Source organism: Bos javanicus, chromosome 15, assembly GCF_032452875.1.
Source record: "Bos javanicus breed banteng chromosome 15, ARS-OSU_banteng_1.0, whole genome shotgun sequence".
Taxonomy (NCBI): domain Eukaryota; kingdom Metazoa; phylum Chordata; class Mammalia; order Artiodactyla; family Bovidae; genus Bos; species Bos javanicus.
In genome coordinates, this window is record NC_083882.1 from 34403151 (window position 1) to 34428119 (window position 24969).

At 46.0% G+C, this 24969-nt stretch overlaps 1 protein-coding gene and 1 long non-coding RNA gene across 2 annotated transcripts; one reads left to right on the top strand and one right to left on the bottom strand.

Moving 5' to 3' along the window:
- Positions 1-4199: 4199 nt before the first annotated feature.
- Positions 4200-24969, bottom strand: ZNF202 (zinc finger protein 202). Its single transcript, XM_061440653.1, has 7 exons — positions 24882-24969; positions 9723-10217; positions 8852-9062; positions 8409-8497; positions 7363-7492; positions 6704-6823; positions 4200-6000 (listed from the first exon to the last, which is right to left on the bottom strand). The coding sequence occupies exons 2-7, from the start codon at positions 10122-10124 to the stop codon at positions 5006-5008; spliced, it is 1947 nt and encodes a 648-aa protein (XP_061296637.1). The 5' UTR covers positions 10125-10217; positions 24882-24969; the 3' UTR covers positions 4200-5005.
- On the top strand, positions 10173-22528 carry LOC133261884 (uncharacterized). The gene is made up of 2 exons (XR_009741162.1): positions 10173-10260; positions 22228-22528. It is a non-coding gene; the product is annotated as an uncharacterized LOC133261884 (long non-coding RNA).

The window sequence follows — 24969 nt, forward strand, 5'->3', positions numbered from 1 at the left end:
GCCATTCCCTCATCTAGAATGGCATCTGCTACATGATAAATATGTACTTTTAAAATACTTTCTGGGGACTCCCCTGGCAGTCCAGTGGTTAAGAAACCACGATGCCACTACAGGGTGCGCAGTTTCGATCTCTGGTTGGGGAACTAAGATCCTGAGAGCTACATAACATGGACAAAATTAAAAAATAAATAAATAAAACTTTGTATGAAAGAAAGGGTAAGGAAACTCATCATGAAGCTCAGAACTACATGTTCTGAACGTTTAGATTATATTTTCTCTAAACATGTCCAGCTTCAACAGTTTATGGTTCACTGACTGTGTGGCCTTCTAATGAGTGGGCCCCCCTGGTAAACTCTAGGCAGCTTTTCATTGAGAAAATTCATCACAAGAATTTTGTTGGTCAGTTTAGTTACAGAACTTTCTATAAGTAGCAATTATGTACAATTACTTCCCTGTTCATGTAATAGTCTTCTCCATCATGAGAATAACTGAGTGAGCTGGTTTTTGTTTTGTTTTTGTTAAATTTAGATAGAATGGAAGAAGACTGCAGATAGCTGTTCTTTTCAATAGTTTTTTCCTGACCCCAGGCAATGGCTACTCTTCCACTATGTCCTCAGAAGATCAAAGCCTGGTTGAAAAGTCTAAACCCTCAGTGCATTCTTAAAATCAATCAGTCAATCAATAGAGGGACTTCCCTGGTGGTCCAGTGGCTAAGATTACACTCTCCTAATGCAGGTTCAATCCCTGGTCAGGGAACTAGATTCTGCATGCCACAATGAAAATTGAAGATCCCACATACTGCCATTAAGACCAGGTGCAGCCAAAAAAAAAAAAAAGACTTTCAGGATATTGAAATAAAAAATTAATAGATATCTAAGGGAAAGTGAGGGTTGCATCAGTTTAATGCAATCCATTCTGACAAAATGAGTTGAGTTTAGGTTTGAAGCTATAGGGGCCTCAAATGATTGGAGAAGGTTTAAGAAAAACTATCAAGCTCTGTCCAATCATCTTAAAGCTTGCAGCTCATGTAAGCTCAACAATCTGAGCTACATTGTCATTCAACTCACTCTGACAATATACTGATAGATCCTCAAATCTCAGAAGTTCTTCTAGCTGTTGTTAACCAACTCACTCTCTCAGTTCCCAAACTCAAACTTTCCTGCCCTTTCTGGGCCTATTTCTCTGCTTTCCCATCCCTCCTGCCAGTTTATAGCAGAACTTGCCACAGGAGAAGATGGAAACCATTTGGCAATGGATTCCCTTCACTTTACTTTCCCATGTCTATAAGCTGATCAGATTTTGTACTCACCTGAACATGTTTTACTTTTTGTCACAGAATACTTTTCCCATCCACTGTCCTTTCGATCCCATGCTCTTAAAGATTTGCTTCTCCAACTATCCCTCTTTTTTTTTTTTAAAAAAAATTTGTTTAAACCAGTTTATGGTATTTTAATATTTATCTATTTGGCTGTGCGAGTCTTAGTTGCAACATGTGGGATCTAGTTCAACATGTGTGAACCCAGGCCCCCTGCTTTGGGAGCAGTCTTAGCCACTGGACCACCAGAGAGGTCCTTATCCCTCTTTTTGTAGTTTTAATGTCTCAGTCTCCCTTTGCTCCTTCTCCTCAGTGTCTACAACTTGATAATATGTATAAATACACCTTCAAACACAGAGTCTAGAAATTAGCAGGTGGTTAATAAATGTTACTTTAACTTCTCTAATGCTTCAAGTCTCCCTTATCCTGAGAAATGCTGACATCCTTTCTTGACACTCAATGTCCCCAAACTGCCACACTTTTTCTTTCCTTTTCAAGCTTCTTATAGCATCCTGTATTTCCTTTCTTCACTCCTACCTGCTTATCCAATTTTCACCACACATTTCATAATCAATCAAATGCATTTAGTCTTCATCAACTTGACTTCTTGATGGCATTTGTCAACACTGAGCACTTTCTAACATTTTCTCCTCTTTGGGGTGTTTTTTTTTTTTTTCCTGAGCCCACTCTTTAACTCTTCTTCTTCACTTTTCTTTGTTGGATAATCTGCCTCCAATTCTTCCTTAAATGTTGAAAAGCCCAGATTTCTGTCGTTAGCAAATTTTTCTTTTTCCATGCAGTGGAGAAGAGGCTGAATATTCCTCGGTTATTCCTAAATTAATGGCCAAATGCTATTATCATTTTAATTTCTTAACTTTGTTAGCAAATCATTTCCAACAATCTAGTAATTTTCTAAGTTGTCAATTAATTTAGACTAGGTAGCTGAGATGGTAAAGAATTTGCCTGCAATGCAGGAGAACCAGGTTTGATCCCTGGGTTGGGAAGATCTCCTGGAGAAAGGAATGGCAACCCATTCCAGCATTCTTGCCTGGAGAATCCCACGGATAGAGGAGCCTGGCGGGCTACAGTTCATGGGGTCGCAAAGAGTCAGACACAGCTGAACAACTAAGCCAGAGCACGAGGGACTTCCTTGGCAGTCCAGTGGTTAGGACTCTGTGCTCCTGCTGCAAGGGACATGGGTTTGATCCCTGGTCAGGGACCTAAGATCCTGCATGTCCCATGGCATAGCCATAAATAAATAAATAAGGCTACATAAGGCTACTTTATATTTTTCTTCAAATAATCTTCAAAATCTTGCCTCTTCTTCCTCACAAACTTTTATTTAGTAAGGTGTTCAAGAATGCCAGGATTCAACTGTTTCCAGAATCTTGAAGGACCCCTCAGGAATGGCAGGGCGCCCTGGCCTCCAGCATCCCATTTTCAGCTGTACTGCCTGCTGCTCCTTCCAGGCTCTGGTACTGGCCCTGCTGCTATCAACTGTGGACCATGGTTCAGCTCATGTTCAGATTTAGGAGACAGTGTGTCCTTCTAGGAACCCTCAGAAAATAGTCATTTAAGGTGACCAGAGATGTAGTGTCAGCGTATGAAACTTTGCAGTGGGATCAGTGATAAATACACTCTTTGATTTTCCAATACCCTGGAACATATCTCAATCTTTCCTTTATGTGCAATTCTCTAGACAAGATTTTCACCTACTGCAGTAATGCAGACAAGGCAGCAAATTAAAAATCAACTTGCTTTTACCTCCAGAATTTTATCAACTTCCATAAATGTTATATAATCTAGGAGACATCACTTTTTTGGTGTTATGGCAATTCATCCAGACAAAGTGCAGGTAGATGTTAGACCAATGGCTCAGAAAAGCCTGCATAGCAGGACAGTCTCCTTTGCAAAGTCCAGACTCAGATCTTACCAGGATTCCACCTATAGCTGTGCTAACCATGCCAAGGCTTCTCTATCCTCATAGATAACTATCCTGTCCTCCCAGATCTCTCTGTGTGAATGATCTTCAGAAGTCTTGGGAACATGAAGTCCTGAAGACTGGTATGGGTGGAAAGCCCTAGAAACCAGGGATCTTGCCTGTCAGTGCTCCTTTTTAAGAAATTTCATATGTGCATGCTTCTAGGAGGACAACGGTCAACCAGAGTTAAAGCCAGTCAGCTGGAACACCATCACTGACCAGAACGAGAATCCCCTTTGCTGAGCTCTTGAGCTTGAGGCTCTGTCATCTCACTACCCATGCTCTCCGGGTGAACACTGGCACACAAGAGCTCAAGAAACAGAGCAGAAGAAACCAGGCACAGAAGACAGTCTCCCTTTTCATGCTTTAATCCCATACCCTGTGCTCCATGGACGGAGGGAATGGTCTCCCCAGTCCTGGCCATGCTCAGTCAGAGCAGATGAGGTTCATAACTATTCAGCCTCAGCTCCACAGAACCTCTACCAGACAACAGAGACCCTTGGGCCATGATATCCTACGCTTTAGTTCTTACATGAAAATGAAATCATGTAAGAAAAAGCCAACAATGCAGACATGAAAGCCATTTACTCCTGGTAAATTCTTCAGGGTCCCAGGTCTCCCTAATGTCAGAGGGTGAGGGAGGGAGGATGAGGGTGGGGAGTCAGAATAGTCTGGATGGCCTTGGTCAGCAGCAACAGCTCTTTCTTAATTTTCCCATAATTTGAGCTTAGATCTTCTCCAGTTTCCTTCATGTAAATAAAGTGAGCCTGTCCACCATGATTCTACAATCATTAAGGGTGCCTCTGTCAGCTGATACCATTTCAAAAATCCCCTCACAAACCCATGTGATGAGGATAGGGTGGGTGGGCTTGTATATACATGGAAATGTAAATGATTTCACCATGATTTTAATCAGGCTTTACTGAATCCCTCAGCACCCAAATGCTACATCCCACTTGTGGCAGAATAAGTGCCAGGGACAAAACCAGAAAACTGGGAGGCCCAGGCACAAGCCTTCTCACAGGAGAAACCCACGAGGAAAGAGGCTGCTGCCTGGGCCCCCCTTTCAGGCAGTGTCTGGCACCTGGTGTCATTTTAACCTTGGAGAGGAGAGCAGCCTGACGAGGTCTACATGAAGCCACCTTCATGTTTCTGCCCATCAAATGCTACTCACACCTCTCCCCAGAATGAAAGGAAAGTGCATGGTGAGGAAGTGAACCAGTGAGAGGTTTTTACAGGCAATCTATGGGGTCAGGCGCGGTTCTCCTGCCCTGACTTCAGGGCTGTGTGCTTTAATGTTAGAGCCCAGGGAGGACGGCATCGTAAAGGCTGGTCCCTCACCAACCCTGAGGATTGGTCCTGGGCCACTTCAAAGCTGAGACTGTTGTCTTCAGGATGGGGGCAAGTATAATAAGCCCAACCTCTTGTGTCTTCACTCCCCCTGCTTCACACCTGCCCGGTGGAGGCGGGAGCTTTTTAGCCAAGGAGAGGCCTCATTTCAGGCAAACTTTGGGAAGAACATCTCCTCACAGTGTGGAGGAAGGCTGAGAGGTCCTGCCAGGAGCTAATTTAGCTGCGGGAAGGTATCATCAGACTTAGGCAGGTCAGGCAGATGCCCTAGACAAGGTCGCCTCTAGCCGACAAGAGGGCCTCTCCCAGTCTGTCCCCAGGAGAGGGCTGAAGGCAGGTGTCCCTGCGTGCGGCCCTGGCTAGGAGGCCTTTTGTGAATGGGTCCTCTGGTGCCTGATTAAGTGGTAGCCTCTGCTGAAGCTCTTCCCGCATGTGGGGCACGTGAACGGCTTTTCGCCTGTGTGTGTCCGCTGGTGCCTGATGAGGTGGTCCCTCCGGCTGAAGCTCTTCCCACACTCGCTGCAGCGGCAGGGCCTCACCGAGGCGTGTCCCCGCAGGTGCTTGGCGAAGGCGGCGCTGTGGCTGAAGCAGCGCCCGCACTCGCTGCACAGGTACAGCTCCTCGGCCGCGTGTGTCTTCCGGTGGGCCAGGTACCTCCTGTGGTCGCTGAAGTCCTCGCCGCATTCCCCGCACAGGTAGGGCTTGCCTCCGAGGTGGATTCTTTGGTGGGTGGTGAGCACGGATTTCTGGCTGAAGCTTTTGCCACAGATGGTACAGAAGAAGGGCTTCTCGCCCGTGTGCGTCCTCTGGTGCCTGACGAGGTCGGAAGTCCAGCGGAAGTGCTTCCCGCAGTCCTCACACCTATAGGGCTTCTCCACGGGTGGGGTTCTCTCCGCCTGGACCAGAGGGGCGGCCTCACCCAGACTCCTCCGGTTTAGCGGGTATTTGTGAGGAGCGTTGGTCCTGTGTACCTTTTGGTGCCTGGCGAGATGGGAGCTCCGTGTGTAGCTCTTCCCACACTCCATGCATTTATAGGGCTTCTCTCCCGTGTGAGTTCTCAGGTGTCGAATGAGGTGCGAGTTACAAGTGAAACTCTTTCCACACACAGGACAGTTATGATGTCTCCCTAACAGCAGGTGGACGGGCATGGTTTCCTGAAGGTTCGTTGAACTACTGACTTGAGACATCTTTGTGCCTAATCTTCTTTCATTAAGTCTACCGGGATCATCCTCAAAGACTATTTCCCAGTCTGGAGTTTGGTGAATTTCTGTATCTCCTGACACAGACCTGTGTGGATCCTCCAAACTCAGATCTTCTTGCCCAGGACACTCTTCTTCGTCGTCACTCCCGTCTCCTGTAGAAACAGAGAGGAGAAAGGAGGCGATTACAGATGTAGAAGGTGTGCCTTCTGCACAGTGGAGAGAGTTTTACATTGTTCTGAGAGGGCAAGACCGTATAGAGAGAATATCATGTTTCTCAACTGCAGAGGCTGGAAAAAAAGAAGTAACTGGTCAACTGAGTGCCTGTTGTATGCTGAGAACTTTCTTACATGTTATCTCATGCTGGCAACAGCCTTCATGTGGACAAACATTATTATCCTCCTTTCACAAATGTGGAGGGACTTCCCTGGTGGTCTAGTGGTTAAGAACCCACCTTTAAATGCAGGGGATGTGGGTTCAGTCCTTGGTTAGGAAACTAAGATCCCACATGAAGTGAGGCGACTAAACCTGTGCATCACAACTAGAGAAGTCTGTGTGCAGAACAAATGTGGAGACTAGGGATCAAGAGTTTGTGTAAAGGCTTAAAAAATGGTATAGCTGCAATTCCAAAAGTTTCCTTTTTTTCCTGTCACCATTTTGTATTACAGAGCCCTGAAACCAATGACAGGTGTGAAGAGGGGAGAAAAGAGAGAATGTTTGGCTTCAGAGGGAGACAGTGGTGTTGGCTGAGCCGTTACAAGAACCAGAGAGGGGCTCTCCAGAGGGCGAGGGAAACACTGACCAGAGGAACTGCCAGCCAGGGGGTGAGGGTGGGGCAGATCCCCTATCACTCCTCACCTGTATAGGTAAAACTCAGAATTTCTGGCTCTTCAGGCTCCTGAGGCTCTGGGACGTCTGGGACCAGAGGCTCTTCTTCTCTGACATGGGAGATCTCGTCTAGTCTGGGGATTGGAAAGGCTGCTCAAGAGAGGGAAACAGGACATCACGATTGGCTCAACAGTCCCCTGTGTCAAGAGCAGATCTTTTCTGTTCGGTAGACTGAAGAAAAATCCCATAGGCAGGCCATTCAAACCTTCCGTCTCTTTGGCTTGAGCCCGATGGGAACTGTATCTCTTGCCTTTCACTGGTAACTCAGTAATCACAAAACTGGCAGTGTTACCCTCTTTTCCTATATTCAAGTAAGTAGAATACTCCAAACTTTTATTGCTTGCTTCAAAACTGATATGCTTACCTATGCACACTAAACTAAAACTCACACTAAAACTATAATATTACAGCTCTATTTTCTTGTTCGAGTTTCCAACTACTTTCTAGGCATTTTCTCTTCCCTTTAATTTTGAAAGCTATCATCTTCTTCAGCTGTCCTTTCATGTCACCGGTAGGGTCAGTGTAAGAGAAGTGTAGTATGTGCAACGAAAGTCTAAGACACCCTCAGTTTCCAACAAGAGGAAGATCTTTGTGCTCAGGACACTCTAGAAACACTTGAAATTCCTTACACAGGGAGACCACGATTCCACAGTCGTCTTCCAAGACGTATTCCCCATAGAACTCTTTCTGGGTTGGATCCAGATCGCTCCACTGGTCCTGGGAGAAGCATACGGCCACATCCTTGAAAGCGACCAAGCCCTGAAACAACACAAGGATTCCATTACAATGTGATGCTTCATGGAGCCTCATATCTAATTCCTGGAAGGAAGGTCTTTGATACAGGCACAGTCCATCCAAGAGACAGAGAAACTCAGATGGGACACCTGGTTCCTTTCAGGACACCTGTGTTTCATTTTCTGTTGCTGCTTCCCAAGTTTCTGCTCTTGCAACTGACCCTCTTCCTGTTCCCTCCAATCCAACCACTTTCCCTCAGCCCCAGACTACACTGTTCTTCCCAAGGATATTATTTACAATATGAGAAAGGTCTTGGAAGTCATCATTCTAATGGAATCTGTATCTCTGCAAAAATTCATCTTTTCTAGGAAGTTCTTCCTAACTGCCCTTACCCAATCATGTACCACTTATACAGTCTACCTAGCATCAACAGGACTTCCCTCTTCAGCTCTACAATCTAAAAACAAGGATGAGCTCTATTCCTTTATTCTCCAGCCACTCAGCTTAGTTTCAGGGCTCCTGACCTGGTGAGCTCTTCTTGAATGCCATGGCCTGACTGAAAGAGAAGAGAACAGCAACCAAAATCAGAAACTGATTTTGCAGGCCAGTCACCCTTACAAATGACTATCAAGTTTATTTCTTAAAATCAAAAACAAATCCTCCTTTGACAACTTCAAAGTTGTACCAGAGTTTTCCCAAAACAACCCCATTTTGTTAGTCCCTCAGGTCAGTGGCAAATCAAGCAGCTCTGGAGCCTGCAGATCCAACTGAGATGTTCTCCGTGAGATGCAGCTCCTCCCCTTCCAGACATGCGCGGAACTCAGAGCTTAACCTGGCAATGGACAGTGGAAGCCTGTGTCCTGTCTGATCTGTTCAGCGTACGGTTAATGCTCAATGGTTCCTCGAGTTCCCTGCGATGCAGACAGAAATGAGGGCGCACCTGTGATAGAGCAGTGAGAAGGGCGACCATCTCAGAGTTTCCAGAGTTCCTCTCTTCAGGAAGGGCTGGGTTCTGGAGCACTGGAACCTCTAAGAAGACAGGAAGGGGAGATCAGTCACGTGCAAGGCAGCCCTATAACCAGCAAAGAGCTGAGCATTCCCCATGGTCTCTGGTGGGAAGGGTGGGGTCGAGACACTGGCCTAAGGGCAGTCTGAGTCACCCCAAAGCTGCTACCTATAACGTTATGGGAATGCCAGGGGAATAACCAAGAGTTCTGCTGGCCACAGTGGCCCTGCTCTCGCAAGACTATGGCTAGTACTGCCTCCTTTCAACACCCTGCATCCTGTGGCTTCCTCCACTCATGCTCTACCAGCCTCCCCATCTGAGAGCAACACCCCCACCCCTCACTCAGCCATGACCCCGGCTTCCTGTGGGCTTCCCACCGCTCTCCTGCAGGGGCTGGAGCTCCGACTCCTGGCACAGGGTCTGCTCTTCTGACGCCCCCAGATCTGGGCTCTGTGTGGTATCCTCACGGAGCTCCTCGGGGGTCAAGGTCTGTGCAGGGTCCTGCAGCTCACTAGGTGACCCGGGCTCTGCTCCTGGAGGCACTGTCTCCTCGGACAGGACTTCCTGGCCGTGAACATGGACAGTCACCTGGGAACAATTCCAACTTCCAGTCACCGCTGAGTCAGGATAAAGTCCTGGGTGTCACAGAGCTCACATCAGAAGAAGCTGCCATCAGAAAACTCCCAGGGGGGCCCAGGTAAAGGGGGGAAGTCCAGTCCCCCTGGTGTGTGCGAGGGGAAGCTCAGGTTACTGTCGCCAGAACAACGGGCGGGGGCGGGGAGGGGGGCGCGGGACATTCAGATACCGCCCTGTTTTCTTTTTTCCCTCAACCCTGCCCATCACTGGGGCTCTGAGGTGCCATCCTTCCCATCACCCTCTGCTGTCTTAGGAGGGGCTTCTCTGACTGAGGGGCTGAGAACCTCTGAGGAAGTCAAAGAATTCTCTACCCCCACCCCCACCCCCACCAGGAAAATGAGGTTCAATACCGAAAGGGAAAAGGAAAGCGGTATCACCCTTGGTGATGAAGCCGCAAAGATGGCCTCCCCAGGCAGGTGTTTCAAGAACCAGGAAGTCACACACACACACACACACAAACACACACTCCACTGTCCCATGGGGCATATGGATCTAGGTGCAACCCAAGGGCAGAGTCAGTTAAGTTTACGAGGTGATTTCTGTGAGCCCTAGCCATCCTTCCAGCCGGTAGACCCCCTCCGCATCACACAGATCAGGACTCCCCCTCCTCACCCACCGCCTTGGTCTCCTGGGCTGTTTCTGCAAACCCTCCACCAGGGTCACGGCCTCCTCGCCGCTCTCGGGCCGCTGGCCCCGCACCCAGCTCTGCAGCTCTCCGGGCAGGACAGTGAGGAACTGCTCGAGCACCAGCAGCTCCAGGATCTGCTCCTTCGTCCTGCGCTCTGGCCTCAGCCACTGACGACACAGTTCTCGGAGTCGGATGAGGGCTTCCCGCGGGCTGGCTGCTTCCTGGTAGCGGAAGCGCCGGAAGTTCTGGTGTGACGTCTCAAGCACAGGGTCATCCCTCTGTGAGACAGACTCCGGCCGACAGGGGAAGTCATCTTCCAGTTTCACCATGAGAATTCCCTCTTCTTCCCAAAGATCCTGGTCCTCCGGCTCCAAGGCAGTAGCCATTGTCTGGCTCTGAGGTGGCCTCAAACCATCGAGAGCTCACAACGTTCCCCCTCTATCAGCCTAGGCGCCTCCAGGAGTTTCCTCCCAAGGAACCTGGGGTAGAGAAGTGAAGACAGACAACAGGCTAAGCATGAAGGTAAGCACAGGAGTCACAGTTCTGAGCTCAGTCTTAATCCTGTACACATAACAGTCCCGAACTCAAGTTCCCTTTCCCCTAATCTCTGTAACATCCTCTGTACCTAGACCTAGTTGGAATAGGGTAATCCATGCCTGAAGGTATGTTCTCCCATTCCTTTTCCTAGGCAAGGATCACACCTCATACAAAAACAGAAAAAATACTGCATTTCTATTTCATAAAATCTGTTAACCTTAAAGGAAAACAGTAGGAGAAAGGACATTTAAAACTGCCTGCTAATAATGTGGTATTGATTACCACCTGTTTTACAAACACACACACATGCTGACATATACATGGGGATATATGTTCCAAGAAGCGACACATCAATAGGCCTGAAGTAGAGAAGACTTAATGGAGGTTCAGTGAACTGAATCACACTCTGTTAGCAATTTCTTCTGTAAAGTGGGGACTCTCAGAGATTTGAGGGGAGGACTGTATGAGGGAACAGTGAGGAAAGCCACAGAAACAGTGGCTGGCACACAGGCACCCCCTGAAGCGACCTTCCTCTTAAGATGTCTTTAATTGGAAGAACTACAGACCCTCAAACCTGAATGCTGAAAACTAAATTCATGATTCTTACTCCCAAATCCACCCCTCTTCCTGGTATCCTCTGTTGGTTGAGATCATCACTTTGTTAAGTAAACACTCAACTTTATAATCTTTGGATTCAATGTTGATTCTTCCCTGTTGCTTATAGCTCATTAAACCAGTTCTGCCTCTTAAGCCTCTAAGTCTGTTTCCTCCTGCTTGGGCCCTCACCTCTTGCCTGGACTATTGCCACGACTTCCTTATTGGGAGTTCTGTAGCTCTCAGCTATGAGCAGAGTGCAACAAATTCACCAGTTGAGCTTTTGCAGAACACAGAATCACACATCATTCTTCTGGACACTCTGATTCAAGTCAGTCAAGACAACTGTATCTCTAAGAAATGCTACATATGGTTCTGATGTGCACCCTAGTTGAGAAACACCTAAGGCATCTATGATTAAGATTGAGAGTCCTGGAGTCAGCCAGCCAGACTGTCAGGGTTTGAATCCTCACTCTACTGTTTATGAGGTGTGGGGCCCATGGTCAACTTGTATCCTCCTTCTGCCTGTTTTCCCATTTCCAGAATGGAGGTAAGGATGGAATCCATCTAACAGGGTTACTATGAGGAGTATCTGTGAAGTGCTTAGAAGAGCGATGGTGCCCCAATGTTAACTATTATCTTTCTGAATTATAGTTACAACGGCATCACCCAACATTTTAAAATAGTTAACTTTGTAAGTAAGATCAGTTCCAAAATCCTTAGCATGGCACATGAAGCCCTTCACAACCAGCCTCTGTTTACGGTTCAGGGCTCGTATCCTCCCCTTTTCTCTGTGGCACCTGCTATAATGAATGCATTGCTCACCTCCCTACAGTAGGCTGTCTTTACAAACCTCCAAGTCCCTAAGAGTCTGTTCCTTATGTATGGAAAACTCCCACCCCTGATGCTGCACGTGTTCTCTTATTTCTTCTTCATTTCCGGGATTTACAGTTCAGGTCTTAATCAGTTTTCTGGATTACTGCAGCTGCCTCTACACATGAGCTACCTGTCTCCAGGTTCATTACCTTTAAGTTACCATTCATCGTTATCACCAGTGAGTGCTCTTCACAAATCTGGTCCTGTCCCTTCCTTATTTAAGATACTCAATCACTCCTCTCTTGTTTTGTAACTGAAATATGAACTTCTAAGGATTATGTATTAGGTTGACCTTCATCTTGTTACTCCTTTGCCTTCCTCTCCTTTCAAACACACACACACACAGAGTGCATGTGAAGCACACAAAAGCTCTATGCTCTTTGTCCTTTCCACATGCAGTTCCTTCAGAATCTTGGCCCTTCATTAGGTTAAACTTGTCTTTCAAGACATAGATAAGGCTTCATGTTTTCTGAGATGCTTTCTTTGAACCCATTCCCTGGCCCTTAAGCATGGTTAGGAATCACTGCTTCCCTAGCTATCTGAGCACATCTGTATCTCAAATCTGCCATATCACCCAGCCATCGTGTATCTTTCCTGTGAAACTTCTTGAAGTAGGGAGCTATGCTGTAGTCAATCTCCAATACCCATAAGAAATGGCACAATAAATACATCTAGATGAGTAAGGCTCCACTTTGAAGTCTCCTTCCTACATTAACAGGATTAAAGTCTTTCCTACTGTAAGTTTCTATTCTCTTTTATTCACCAAATCTCGTTAAATCTATGTTCTAAATCAAATTCATCCATCTCATCTCCTTTGCCATTCCCTTAGTCAAAGCTTGATGACCCAGTAATCCCTATAACCACAGAGGCATGTGTGTGGGATGAAGTACCAGGTTCAAATTTCACCAGTGTCCTCCTGGTGGCTGCCCCCACCACCACTCTCCATGTGCAACCTGAGGGGTTCTTCATGTCCCCATCTTTTTCTGCTTCACTACAACTGCCCCTGGAGAAGGAAATGGCAACCCACTCCAGTGTTCTTGCCTGGAGGATCCCATGGACAGAGGGAGCCTGGTGGGATACAGTCCATGGTGTCGCAGAGTCAGACACGACTGAGCAACTAAGCATACATGCACAACTGCCCCAGGTTCACCTCAATGTCAGTAATCCACTCTTTTTAAACTTTTTGACCACACCACATGGCATGTGAAGTCTTAGTTCCATGATCAGGGATTGAACCCATATCCCTTGCATTGGAAGGGTAGAGTCCTAACCACTGGACCACCAGGGAAGTCCTAGCAGTTCATTCTTAACAGCTATAACATGCTGTCTAATGTCCAATGCTGCCCATTAATGACCAAATTATTCATTCTTAAAATCTGTATCTCAAAGCAGTTTTCATTCAGGCTCACTTCATTTTTCCATTACCTGAAAACATGTACTATGTAATTTCATGGTCTGTTCTAGAAAGTTCCATAATTAACAGATCTCCCTGGGCTAATTTTCCTACATATTAAATCTGCTCTACCTCATGGTGGTTTTTCTTTATGAGCAGTTTGTAATTTTTTTAATGCTTTTGCCCATTTCCTTTGGGAGACCTGAGAGCCCTAGGTTATAAAAGTGAGCCCTTTGAATGAAATTTCATTTGCTTCTACCCAAGTACTAGTGGTTTCAGTGATCTTAATTTCTCAGAGTATTTCCTGAATCATGCTGACAGTGTGTTATTTAGGCCTAAGCTTCTGACCCAAGGCTATAAAGGTCTACACTTCCCTCGCCCTTCCGTGTGATCAGTAGACACACTTTCACAGTAGCTTTCCAGGCTCCAGGCTGGCAGATGGTTCAACTCCATATTCCTCCCCTGTCCCTACCAGTCCCCCACTCTCATATCACATTGTTGGGAGTACAGGTATTAGAACCCCAAATACTAGAAGCCTTTATTTTGGTGTGAAATTTCCTTGGGCTGTGGTGGAGTCAAGAGTGACTCCCTCCTCCAGCTTTTATTTCTGGAACCTACACATTTGCCTTTAGCTTTGGGGAAGGGAGGTGGATGAGTGCCAGCATCCCCAAATGGACAGGAGCCATGTCCACGTCAGCTCCACCTGCAATACTTCAGTAAGGTCTGTCTTTTTTTTTGATGTGGACTGTTACTTCTGTTTTATGTTTTGTGGGATCTTAGCTACCCGACCATAGTTTGAACCTGCACTCCCTGCACTGGAAGGTGAAGTCTTAATCACTGGACCACCAGGGAAGTCCCTGACTAAACTTCCTAACATATAAAATCAGCCAACAGCTCCACACTGTCCACAGGAAAAAATCTGAACTCCTTGTAATTTGACTCTCGAGGCCCTGCAAGACCTGGCCCCTGCCCCTGACGGGGCATGACTGCTACTCCATTGTACGTTGCTGCCTGCATGTACAGCTCTCTCCCTTTTCTGTGCTCTCACTGGGTTTTTGTTCCTGATGCTGTTGACACTCCTTGAAATACCCTTTCTACCCCCTTTACTTGGTCAATTGTACTCATCCTTCAGACCTGCTTTTCCTGGACACCTTCCCTGGTTCTCCCAGACTGTTTGCACAGGAACCTAGACCCTGTATCACAGCACACACATATATCTACTTTATGCGTGGTAAGAATCGTTCACACTCCTGTTTAATTCACCAGACCACGAAGCTCTGAGGACAGGGCTGGAGAGCACCCAGCTCAAGGCTGTCAACAGGTTCCCAGGCAGACACCATGGTAAGTCTTTCTCCAGAAGGACAGATCCAGTGTCTTATCAATTTTTATTCATTCATTTGTTCAGCAAACTATGTGCTAGACAGATGGATAAATAAGGAAAAAACACTTGTTATTTGGATTGTGAATAAAACAGAATACTGTCAGTGGTTCCTGAAGTGAGGAAACCACAACTCATCACAAGGAATCTTCAGGTTGCCCTGGGAGAATCCACATATAAGTCACAAGAACTGTGTGTTTGGAAAAGAAAAACAAAGTTATTTTCCTCTGAAGATTTGAATCAATTTTAATAATCACAAAACCAGACATAAAGTAATTTAATGCAACTACAACAATGACTGATGCTTTCAAACTGTGGTGAGGATCCCTTGGATAGCAAAGAGATCAAACTCGTCAATCCTTAAGGAAATCAACTCGAATATTCATTGGAAGGGCTGATGTTGTCGCTTCAATCCTTTGGTCACCTGATGCGAAGAGCCAACTCACTGGAAAAGACCCTGATGCTGGGAAAGAATGAAGGTAAAAGGAGAAGAGAGTGGCAGAGGATGAGATGGTTAGATAGAATCACCAACTCAACGGACATGAGTTTGAGCAAACTCTGGGAGACAGTGAAGGACAGGGAAGCCTGGCATGCTGCAGTCCACAGGGTCACAGAGTTGGACATGACTCACCAACTGAACAATGATGATTTATCAGGACAATGCCCCCCCACATCTGCAAGGCAGGGGAAGAAGATGGTATTGATACACAGGGTCTCCAGATTAATGAAGGGATTTCTATTATTAATATCTTAAAAGTCCAAGAACTTCCCCAGCAAAGCCGGCCAGGAACTCTCATGTTTTCATGTAGCACAGTCCACAAGATTCCCTATTACAGAGTCTATGTGTTACAACAGAGGGTGATGCTCTTACAGGGCTTTGCTTTCCCCAAAAAGAGAACATAGTAGCACCACATTAAATCTGATTTATTTGCTTGTTTTGTATTTATTTTGGCAAGCTAAGATGAGATGGAGGCAAAAGGTCAGCAACAGCAGGGACTTCCCTGGTGGTCCAGCAGCTAAGAGTCTGCTCTCCCAACGCAGAGGGCCTGGGTTCTATCCCTGGTGGGGGAACTAGGTCCCACATGCAGCAGCTAAAGATACTGCGTGTCACAACTAAGACCTGGCACAGCCAAATAAGTGAATAAATATTTTTAAAAAATCAGCCAACAGCAGAATAAGGGAAGCAGAGCTGTCCTTGTTGGGACAGATGGGAAGGGAGGAGGTGGGCAGTGCTGTGGGAAGAGTACCAGATTCAGTATCCAGAGATGTATGTCTGGGCCCACATCCCTACGAACCTGGGGTTTCCTGAGACAATGGACACGAGTGCTTGTAAAGGATGAAACTCTCTGCAGACAGCCACGCCCCTAATACACAGGATTCACTGAGGTCTGTGAGAGCTTACAAACTAGTGTGCTGTGCAAATGTTACATGTCAGTACTAGAGACAGAAAATGGACATTGTATTTTATTCTGCCCTTTATGGGATGGGCTACCCTGCGAGTCTGCCTAGGAATTCGTTGCCTTTGCTATTCTAATGCCTCCCCTCAGTGTCTGTCCTTGGAATGGCTCTACAGTGATAGCTAAAAACCCCAAACCAGGATGCTACAGAGAGACCTTGAGGCCAGGCCAAAAAAAGTGGAAGACCTGGTTTCAGAAGGCTTGAACATGATGTCTGCAGAGACGCTTCATGCGCCTTTGCCTGGGCAGGCCGCATGACCTAGTCTCTTCAGTGTTTCTAAGATGTATGGGGCAAGACTGGGGAGGAGAGGTGGAGAGGCAAGACCTTTCTTCCGTCTTTGGCCCAGCTGTCTCTGTCCCTGAGCGAGTCCCATGCTAGTGAGCTTCCCAGGTGGCTCAGCCGGGATAGAATCCACCTGCTAATGCAGGAGACTCAAGAGACAAGGGTTCAATCCCTGAGTCAGGAAGATCCCCTGGAGGAGGAAATGGCAACTCTAGTATTCTTGCCTGGAGAATGCCATAGACAGAGGAGCCAGGCTACAGTCCATGGGGTGGCAAAGAGTCAGACACGACTGAGCACACATGCATGCACACACACACACACACACACACACACACACGCCCTAACTCAATCCTACTGACAAGAACACAACACTACAGGCGGTGAAAAGATACCTGGGTCTCTAGCTTAAAATGTTACTACCATGTGGGTGGTCTGTAGTCCTACAGCATCTAATCTAAAGAATGATAGGATCTACTAGATCTATTTACTGGCAAATAATCTTCAGAAGAAAACAGTGATCAGAGGTTCAAATGATGACATTCAGCTGATACTTAAATCCCTCCCAGTCTGCCTTCTCTGTATGACACAGGTCCAGAGCCTGGAGATGTGAATGTCTGCTCACTGGGGCTAACCAGACCTTGCCACTGCTCCTCCTGTTGTTCTAGAAATCAGCCAATGAAGATTGTTCACTGCCCTTTACTACTCCTGCACTGTTCTTTAAAACTAAAGATTACCCACTAAGATCCTCCTCCTGGAAAGATTCTTCCACTTTACTGTTAGTTATTCTTATGCTAATGCCCAACCACAGTCTACATATAATGGTTAGGGGCTCCGGAGCCTTAGTCTGGACCCCTCTCCTCATTTATTAGCCAGGGGATACTCCTTAAACCTCAGTCCAAATTTCAGAATGTTGGCTAACACTTCGCACCTCACATGGTTGTTGGAAGGATAAATCAAGTCACACACTGAGTTGCTCAGCACAGAACTTGGTATATGGCAGATGCTCCATATATTCTGTTCTCTTTCCTTCAAATTACCTTAAATCCTTTTGGGAAGAAAGCAAGATTTAAATGATAAGCAAAAGTCCTTTATTTCATCATAAGTCCAAGAAAAAAATGTAAATGCACAGATTTAAAATCTTGGTCTGTTTACTATTACATCTAAAGTACAGTGTCTAGGGAGTTTTCTGGGCTTCCGTGGTGTCTCAGACAGTAAAGAATCTGCCTGTGATGCAGGAGACCCAGGTTTGAATCCTGGCTCTGGAAGATCCCTGGAGAAGGAAAATGGCTCTCCAGTGGAAAATACCCACTCCAGTATTCTTACCTAGAGAATCCTATGGACAGAGGAGCCTGGTGGGCTACAGTCCCTGAGGTTGCAGAGTTGGACATGACTGAGTAACTAATACAAGGGAGGTCCCTGGCAGTCCAGTGGTTAGTCCATTTGGTGCTCTCACTGCCATGGCGCAGGTTCAATCCCTGGTCAGGGGACCAAGATCCTGCAAGCCACTCAGTGCAGCCAGAAAAAGAAAAAATAAAGTGTTAAACCAAGACGAGAGTCCTTGTTTTGAAAGCACTTACAAGCGAAGATTAAACAAGGTCCTTGGGACACAGGATGCAAACTTAAAGATAGGTTCTCCTGCCTAAGACCACGTTAGCAACGCTTCTACTTAAATCACAGTTCTGTCCCCTCCCTTGAACAGGAAGAGGCAACCTGAGGCAAATCCAGCCGTACAGGCATACCCCATTTTACTGCATTTCATCTTTATTATGCTTCAGAGATGATCTGCTTTTTTGTTTGTTTCAGTTTACAAATTAAAGGTTTGTGGCAACCCTGCATGGAGCAAGCCATTTTTCCACCAGCATTAGCTCACTTGATGTAATTACATTTTGATAATCCTTGTAATATTTCAAACTTAATTATTTTTATATTTGTTATGGTGATCTGTGATTAGTGATCCTTGATGTTACTACTGCAATTGTTTTGGAGTGCCACAAACTGCACTCATATAAGATAGCAAACAATCAATAAATGTGTACTTTCTGACTGCTCCACTGACCAGCTGTTCCCCCATCTCTCTTGTCCTACTCCCTTAGACACAATAATATTGAAATTAACAAAATTAATAACCCTACAGTGGGCCCTAAGTGTTCAAGTGACAGGAAGAGTCACATGTCTCTTGCTTTAAATAAAAAATGAGAAATGATTAAACTTGATGAGAAGGGCACATTCAAAGATAAGACAGGACAAAAACTATGCCTCCTGCACCAGTTAGCCAAACTGGAAAGCAAAGATAAACTTCTTGAACAAAATTAAAAGTGCTACTCCAGGGAATTCATAAATATAAGAAAGTGGTGAAAGTTTTAGTGGTTTAGATAGACTATCAAACCAGCCCATCATTCAAAGGATCGTTGAATCCTTCCAGCCAAAGCTTCAACCAGAGTATGGCCCTAGTCCTCTTCAATTCTGTGAAGGCCAAGAGAGGTAAGGCAGCTGCAAAAGAGAAGTCTGAAGCTAGGAGAGATTAGATCATGAGGTTTAAGGAAAGAAGCCATCTCCATAAAGTGGAAGGAGAAGCTGCAAGTACTGATGAAGAAGCTGCAACAAATTATCCAGCTGTAGCTAAGAAAATTCATGAAGGTGGCTGCACTAAACAGCATATTTTCAATGTAAACAAAACAGCCTTTTACTAGAAGTTGCCATCTGGGACTTTCATAGCTACAGTGTGTATATTCAGTCATGTCTGAGTCTTTGCAACCCCATGGATTGTAGCTCATGAGGCTCCCCCGTCCATGGGATTGTCCAGGCAAGAATACCGGAGTGGGCTGCAGTTTCCTACTCCAGGGGATCTTTCCAACTCAGGGACTGAACCCACATCTCTTCCGTTTCCTGCATTGGCAGGCGGATTCTCTACCACTGCACCACTGGGAAGCCCTCATAGCTAGACAGAAGTCAATAATTGGCTTCAAAGAGCAGGCTGACTCTCTTGTTAAGGGTTAATACAGCTGGTGACTTTCAGTTTAAGCCACTGCTCATTTGCTATTCTGAAAATCCTAGGGCCCTTAAGAGTTATGTTAAATCAGCTCTGCCTGTGCCCTATAAATGGAACAACAAGGCCTGGGTGACACCACATCTGTCACAACATGGTTTGTTGAATATCTTAAACTCACTGATGAAACCTATTTCTAAGGGAAAAAAGCCTTCTTTCAAAATATTACTTCTCATTGAAAATGTACTGGGTCACCCAAGAGCTTTGATGATGTACAAGATTAATGTTGTTTTCATGCCTGCTCACACAACAACCATCCCATAGCCCATGGATGAAAGACTAATTTTGACCTTCAAGTCTTATTATTTAATAGCAAGAGAACTAGAATCAGAAATGGAGCCTGAAGATGTGACTGAATGCTATAATCTCATGATAAAACCTTCATGAATAAGAAACCTCTTCTTATGGAAGCAAGTGTTTTCCTGGGATGGAACCCACTCCTGGCAAGGTGCTGTGAAAACTGTTGCAATGACAACTAAGGATTTAGAATCAGCAGGGTTTGAGAGAAATGACTTCAATTTTGAAAGAAGTTCTACTGTGGGTAAAATGCTATCAAACAGCACTGCCTGCCACAGAGAAACTGTTTATGAAAGGAAGTCAACTGAAGCAGTAAACTTTGCTGTTGTCTTATTTTAAGAAACTGCCACAGACACCTCAACCTTCAGCCAACAGCAGCCCGATCAGTCACCAGCCATCATATCAAGGCAAGACCCTCCATCAGCTAAAAGATTATCATTTGCTGAAGAGTCAGATGATGGTTAGCATCTTTTTTTTTTTTTAAGCAATAAAGCCTTTTAAAATTAAGGTATATACATTTTTTTAGACATAATACTACTGCATACAATTGATTACAATACAGTGGAAACAGAATTTCTTGGGAAACCAAAAAAATTCATGTGTTTTTACTGTGGGATCTCCTTTATTGCAGCCATCTGGAGCTGAACCTGTATACCCAAGCTGAACCTGTATACCCATCTGCAAACCTAACCCAGAAGGCAAAAGAAATGAAAGGGAAAAACTTCAGACTTCTTGCCTTCTAACACATCATGATCAGTGTGCTTCAAACCATGTTTAAAAACTATTTAAGACAGTCTTGCCATTTAATTTTTTCTTCCTTCATTAGACTCAACATATAAAGACATAAATATCTCCTGCCCCCAAATTTTGTAGCCTTTTGTGGTTAGGATCAAGGTCTAAAAATGTAATTGAGAGTAAATATAAACATGATAACTGTAAATAAAGCTATAATAATTGCAATAATTCACTTTAGTTTTAATTAAAGTGTTTCCTCGGAGAAGGCAATGGCACCCCACTCCAGTACTCTTGCCTGGAAAATCCCATGGGCGGAGGAGCCTGGTAGGCTGCAGTCCATGGGGTTGCAGAGTCAGACACAACTGAGTGACTTCACTTTCATTTTTCACTTTCATGCATTGCAGAAGGAAATAGCAACCCACTCCAGTGTTCTTGCCTGGAGAATCCCGGGGACAGGCGAGCCTGGTTGGCTGCTGTCTATGGGGTCGCACAGAGTCGGACACGACTGAAGTGACTTAGCAGCCAGTGTTCTTGCCTGGAGAATCCCAGGGATGGGGGAGCCTGGTGGGCTGCCGTCTATGGGGTCGCACAGAGTCGGACACGACTGCAGTGACTTAGCAACAGCAACAAAGTGTTTCCTTTAGGTAGTCAAAGCTATGGTTTTTCCAGTGGTCATGTATGGATGTGAGAGTTGGACTATAAAGAAAGCTGAGTGCCAAAGAACTGATGCTTTTGAACTCTGGTGTTGAAGACTCTTTGAGAGTCCCTTGGACTGCAAGGAGATCCAACCAGTCCATCCTAAAGGAAATCAGTCCTGAATATTCATTGAAAGGACTGATGCTGAAGCTGAAACTCCAATACTTTGGCCACCTGATGCAAAGAACTGACTCACTGGAAAAGACCCTGATGCTGGTAAAGATTGAAGGCGGGAGGAGAGGGGATGACAGAGGATGAGATGGTTGGATGGCATCACCGACTCGATGGACATGAGTTTAAGCAAGCTCTGGAGTTGATGATGGACAGGGAAGCCTGGGGTGCTGCAGTCCATGGAGTCGCAAAGAGTCAGACACAACTGAGCAACTGAACTGAACTGATAGGTATGTCCACAGGCCTAGGAGGCACTCCTGTCCCACTGCTGACAGTTCTGCCTTCAGAGGTAGACAACCTGTGTTCTTCCTCCTGGAGATATATCATCTGGGACAAGTCACATCAACTCATCCTGAAAATGGGGATTTTCTACCTAAAGGTAGAGGAGCTGGATCATTTAGAGAAAGCTATCCAGCTTTTTGATGGTAACAGAGGAGGAGCTTTGAAGGGTACAAGGATATGTGGCCTCAGTACTTGAGCCATAATTTATTAGCTTAGCTTGAAGATAGTGAGAGGAATTTACTCAAGAGTTGAGAGGGGCCAGAGACCAAATACAGGTCGTGAGTCCACAATTAAACATCCTGCCACCATGAGCCTAGTGGTTAACCTCCAACATGAAGCTGGGCTTTTTAATCTTGCAGGTTTTTACTCAGAGGTGGTTAAAAGCCTAAATAAAGCAGGCCAATCTATATGCCTCAGTTTAAAACTGAACATCAAAAACTAATCTGAAGTAGGAAAAAGGTGACCACCCAACCTGACACCCACCCTGATGAGGGCAGCAGCTATTATCCGGCCAAGAGTTAAACTAGCCAAATGCATTTAATTCACTACAATGAATATGGTCAATGTCCATCACATAGAGGAACCATTATTTAATGAGAAAAAAAAAGGATAATATATTTTGTAAACGTAGTCTGACCTGAGGTGTAAATATGGATAATTCAGAATAGTTAATTCAAAAGTCATTCACTATGTTTTTAGTTTTTAATTAATATTCTGTCAAGATACTCCCTGCTCTGTATCTAGGTGACTTCCTCCTGGCTTTGCTCAAGGCTCCCCTCCATATGATGAGATGATGAAGGATGGGACCCACGCCTGCTGGACCAGAAGCATCGGAGTAGTACCAGGTTTCCACTCAGGCTACATCACGGCCCTAAAGTAGAAGTAATCACAGGATGCCATTCTTGTGCTGTTTAGTGTCTGTCTCCCACTGTGAGCCCCATCCCTGAAGGCAAGGGCCTCCTTATATGTTTTGATATTTCCAGTTCTTAACGTTTTGGCAAACTTGATTAAAAAAGATACTCAATAAAAACTGTGATGAATTTAATTAAGTGGCTCACTTCTCTTCCTCCAACTTGAATATTCAGTTGTAGTTCAGAATCAGTGGGTACCAGGGCTTCTGGGGACAGTTACAGGAATTTGACATCAGCATTTATTTCAATCCCCTGCGGAGAATCAGGTGGCATAGTCATATACTAGTTTGTTACAAAGAATTAGTGGAGAGACGCTTCTTCAAGAGAGGAGAAAAGCAGGGGATGAAGTTCATTCAGCCCAGAAATATCTACTGAACATCAATTGTGTTTCCCACACAATTCAAGATGCTGGGCAAAGAAAGAGGAAAAAAAGCACAGGCCCTGATCCGAAAGAATTTAATGTAGTTAAAAAACAGCAGGGACTTCAGTATACTAGTAACTCACAGCAAAACTTGAGAATATGGGTATAAGCTATGTGATCAAAATTAAAGCTCCTATTAAGAGAAATTAAGAAAATCAAGGGGAAAACTCAATATTTCACCATCAATTCAGCTTAAGATAATGTTGCACTTGGCTACAAAGGACATTTTCTTAATTTTACAAATGAAAGAACTCAGACCTAAGTGGTTATATTACCCACATAAGATCGTGTTACTAGTTTCAAGCACAGAGGTGCTCACACACAGCTATTTTGATGCTCAAACCACTGGGACGTGTGAAGAAGTTTGGCCAAAGGCAGTGGTTCTCATTCTGAGAAAGCCAGGTCAGCAGCACCAGCACCAGAGGACTTGTTAGAAATGCAAATGATCAAGCCCCAGCTCTGACTTACAGTAACTCTGGGGGTGGCTCCAGGAACCTGTGGGGCTTCCAGGGGATGACGATGCTTGCTAAGTCCGAGGACCAGTACCAAAAGCAAAGGAAGGAAATCTAGGATACGAGCAGAAGGCGTCCAACTTTTGCAGTGCTGCCCAAATGTAAGGCAGAAAAGTGTCTAGGACCATTATATGTTTTACGCTTCTGCCAAATAATTGGAAAAATAATGTTGTAAACCTGTAACTTACCTCATCTGTATAGTTTATAATGCTCAAGAGTCCCTCATTTAGTAGAAAACCCTTGATATACCCTTGAAATGACTGTCTACTGAAATAGTATATATAGAGTGCAAAAGTGGTACAGCAGGAGAAGAAAGGGGGAAAGACCAGGAATCCCAGGTGTTTGGTCCTAGGAAGAAAAGTTCCTGTCCTCCCTCCACCCCTGCCAACCTTCTTAAACGGGACAGTAAAAGCAGAAAGTTACCCAAGACAAACGCCTGCAAACCCTAACAGCTCCCCTGTCATATATCTCCCACTAACAAGCCTCCCATGGCTGCCCCACACTTTCTAAGTGGCTTTCTGGCTCAAGGCCCATAGAGCAGATTGGAAGAGAAGTTGGAGGGATGAGCGACTCCACTAGCTTTCCTTGTGGCTTCTGAGTGAGGCTGCCCTGGGTGTCACCAGCAGAATGTGGCCAGACAGAAAGCAACAGTAGTAAGTCTAGCCTCTAAGTAGACCCTGGATGTGCTAAGATGTGGGAGCACCCCAGGACCAAGGCAGACAGGGTTATCAAAGTGACCAGGAGAAAAGAACATCCGTGTCCAGAAAAATTAAAACCTGGCTAACTTTCCGAGAAAACGAAGCAAATCCATGGCAGACAAACTAACAAACTTTTAGTGAAACCAGACAAAAAGCCGGGCCCGGATACTCCCACTGAGGGTAGCGCTAGGTGGTGTCGAGAAGTGCCAAAACTGGCTGCTAGGGGCTGGAGGAGGGAAGTTGCAAATGAAGACAGCAGTCACTGGCTTGAGAGGAGGTTCGGGTCGGTCACAGTGAGCTGAAAAGGCACAGACCAGATGGTCTCCAAAGCCTCCGATGATCACGGGTAATAAAATCACGGGTGAGTGTATCTGCGTGTGCTGCAGCGGAGTTAGCGGTTGGCAAAGTGATGGGGCTCGCCAGAACAGGGAGCCTTCGGGAGGATTGCTCTAACCAGGTGAGAGACGGGGTGAGAAAAAGCCGCCGGAACTGAAGGGGCCTCGACCACTCCTCCCTCGGTTTCAGGGGCAAGGGGGCCGTTGGCGCGGAAGCAACGGGAGGTACGAACTAACTGCGTTTCTGCAGGCCTCAGGAGGGGCCGGAGGGCGGTGGCTGCAAAGAAAGAAGCATGGATCGCCATCCACATCCCTGGAGGTTCTTGCTTCAGCCGCCAAGACACACCGGGACCACCACGCCTCGGCCCCCTCCACGCACTGCCGCCACCCCTTCCCCAGGACAGTACGATTCCCCCGGGGTTCCAGGGGGGCGGGGTCTCCGACCCCTCCCTCTCCTCGCCGCTTAGCCCCGCTCAGCCCGCTCCGGCCCGGCCCGGCCCGGCCCAGCCCCCAGCACTCACGGCTCCAACAGCTCGGGCGGCTCCTCCCCTGCCCCGGCTTCTCCCCCACCCACTCCCGGCAGAGGCAGTGCCGCCGGATCCGAGCCGC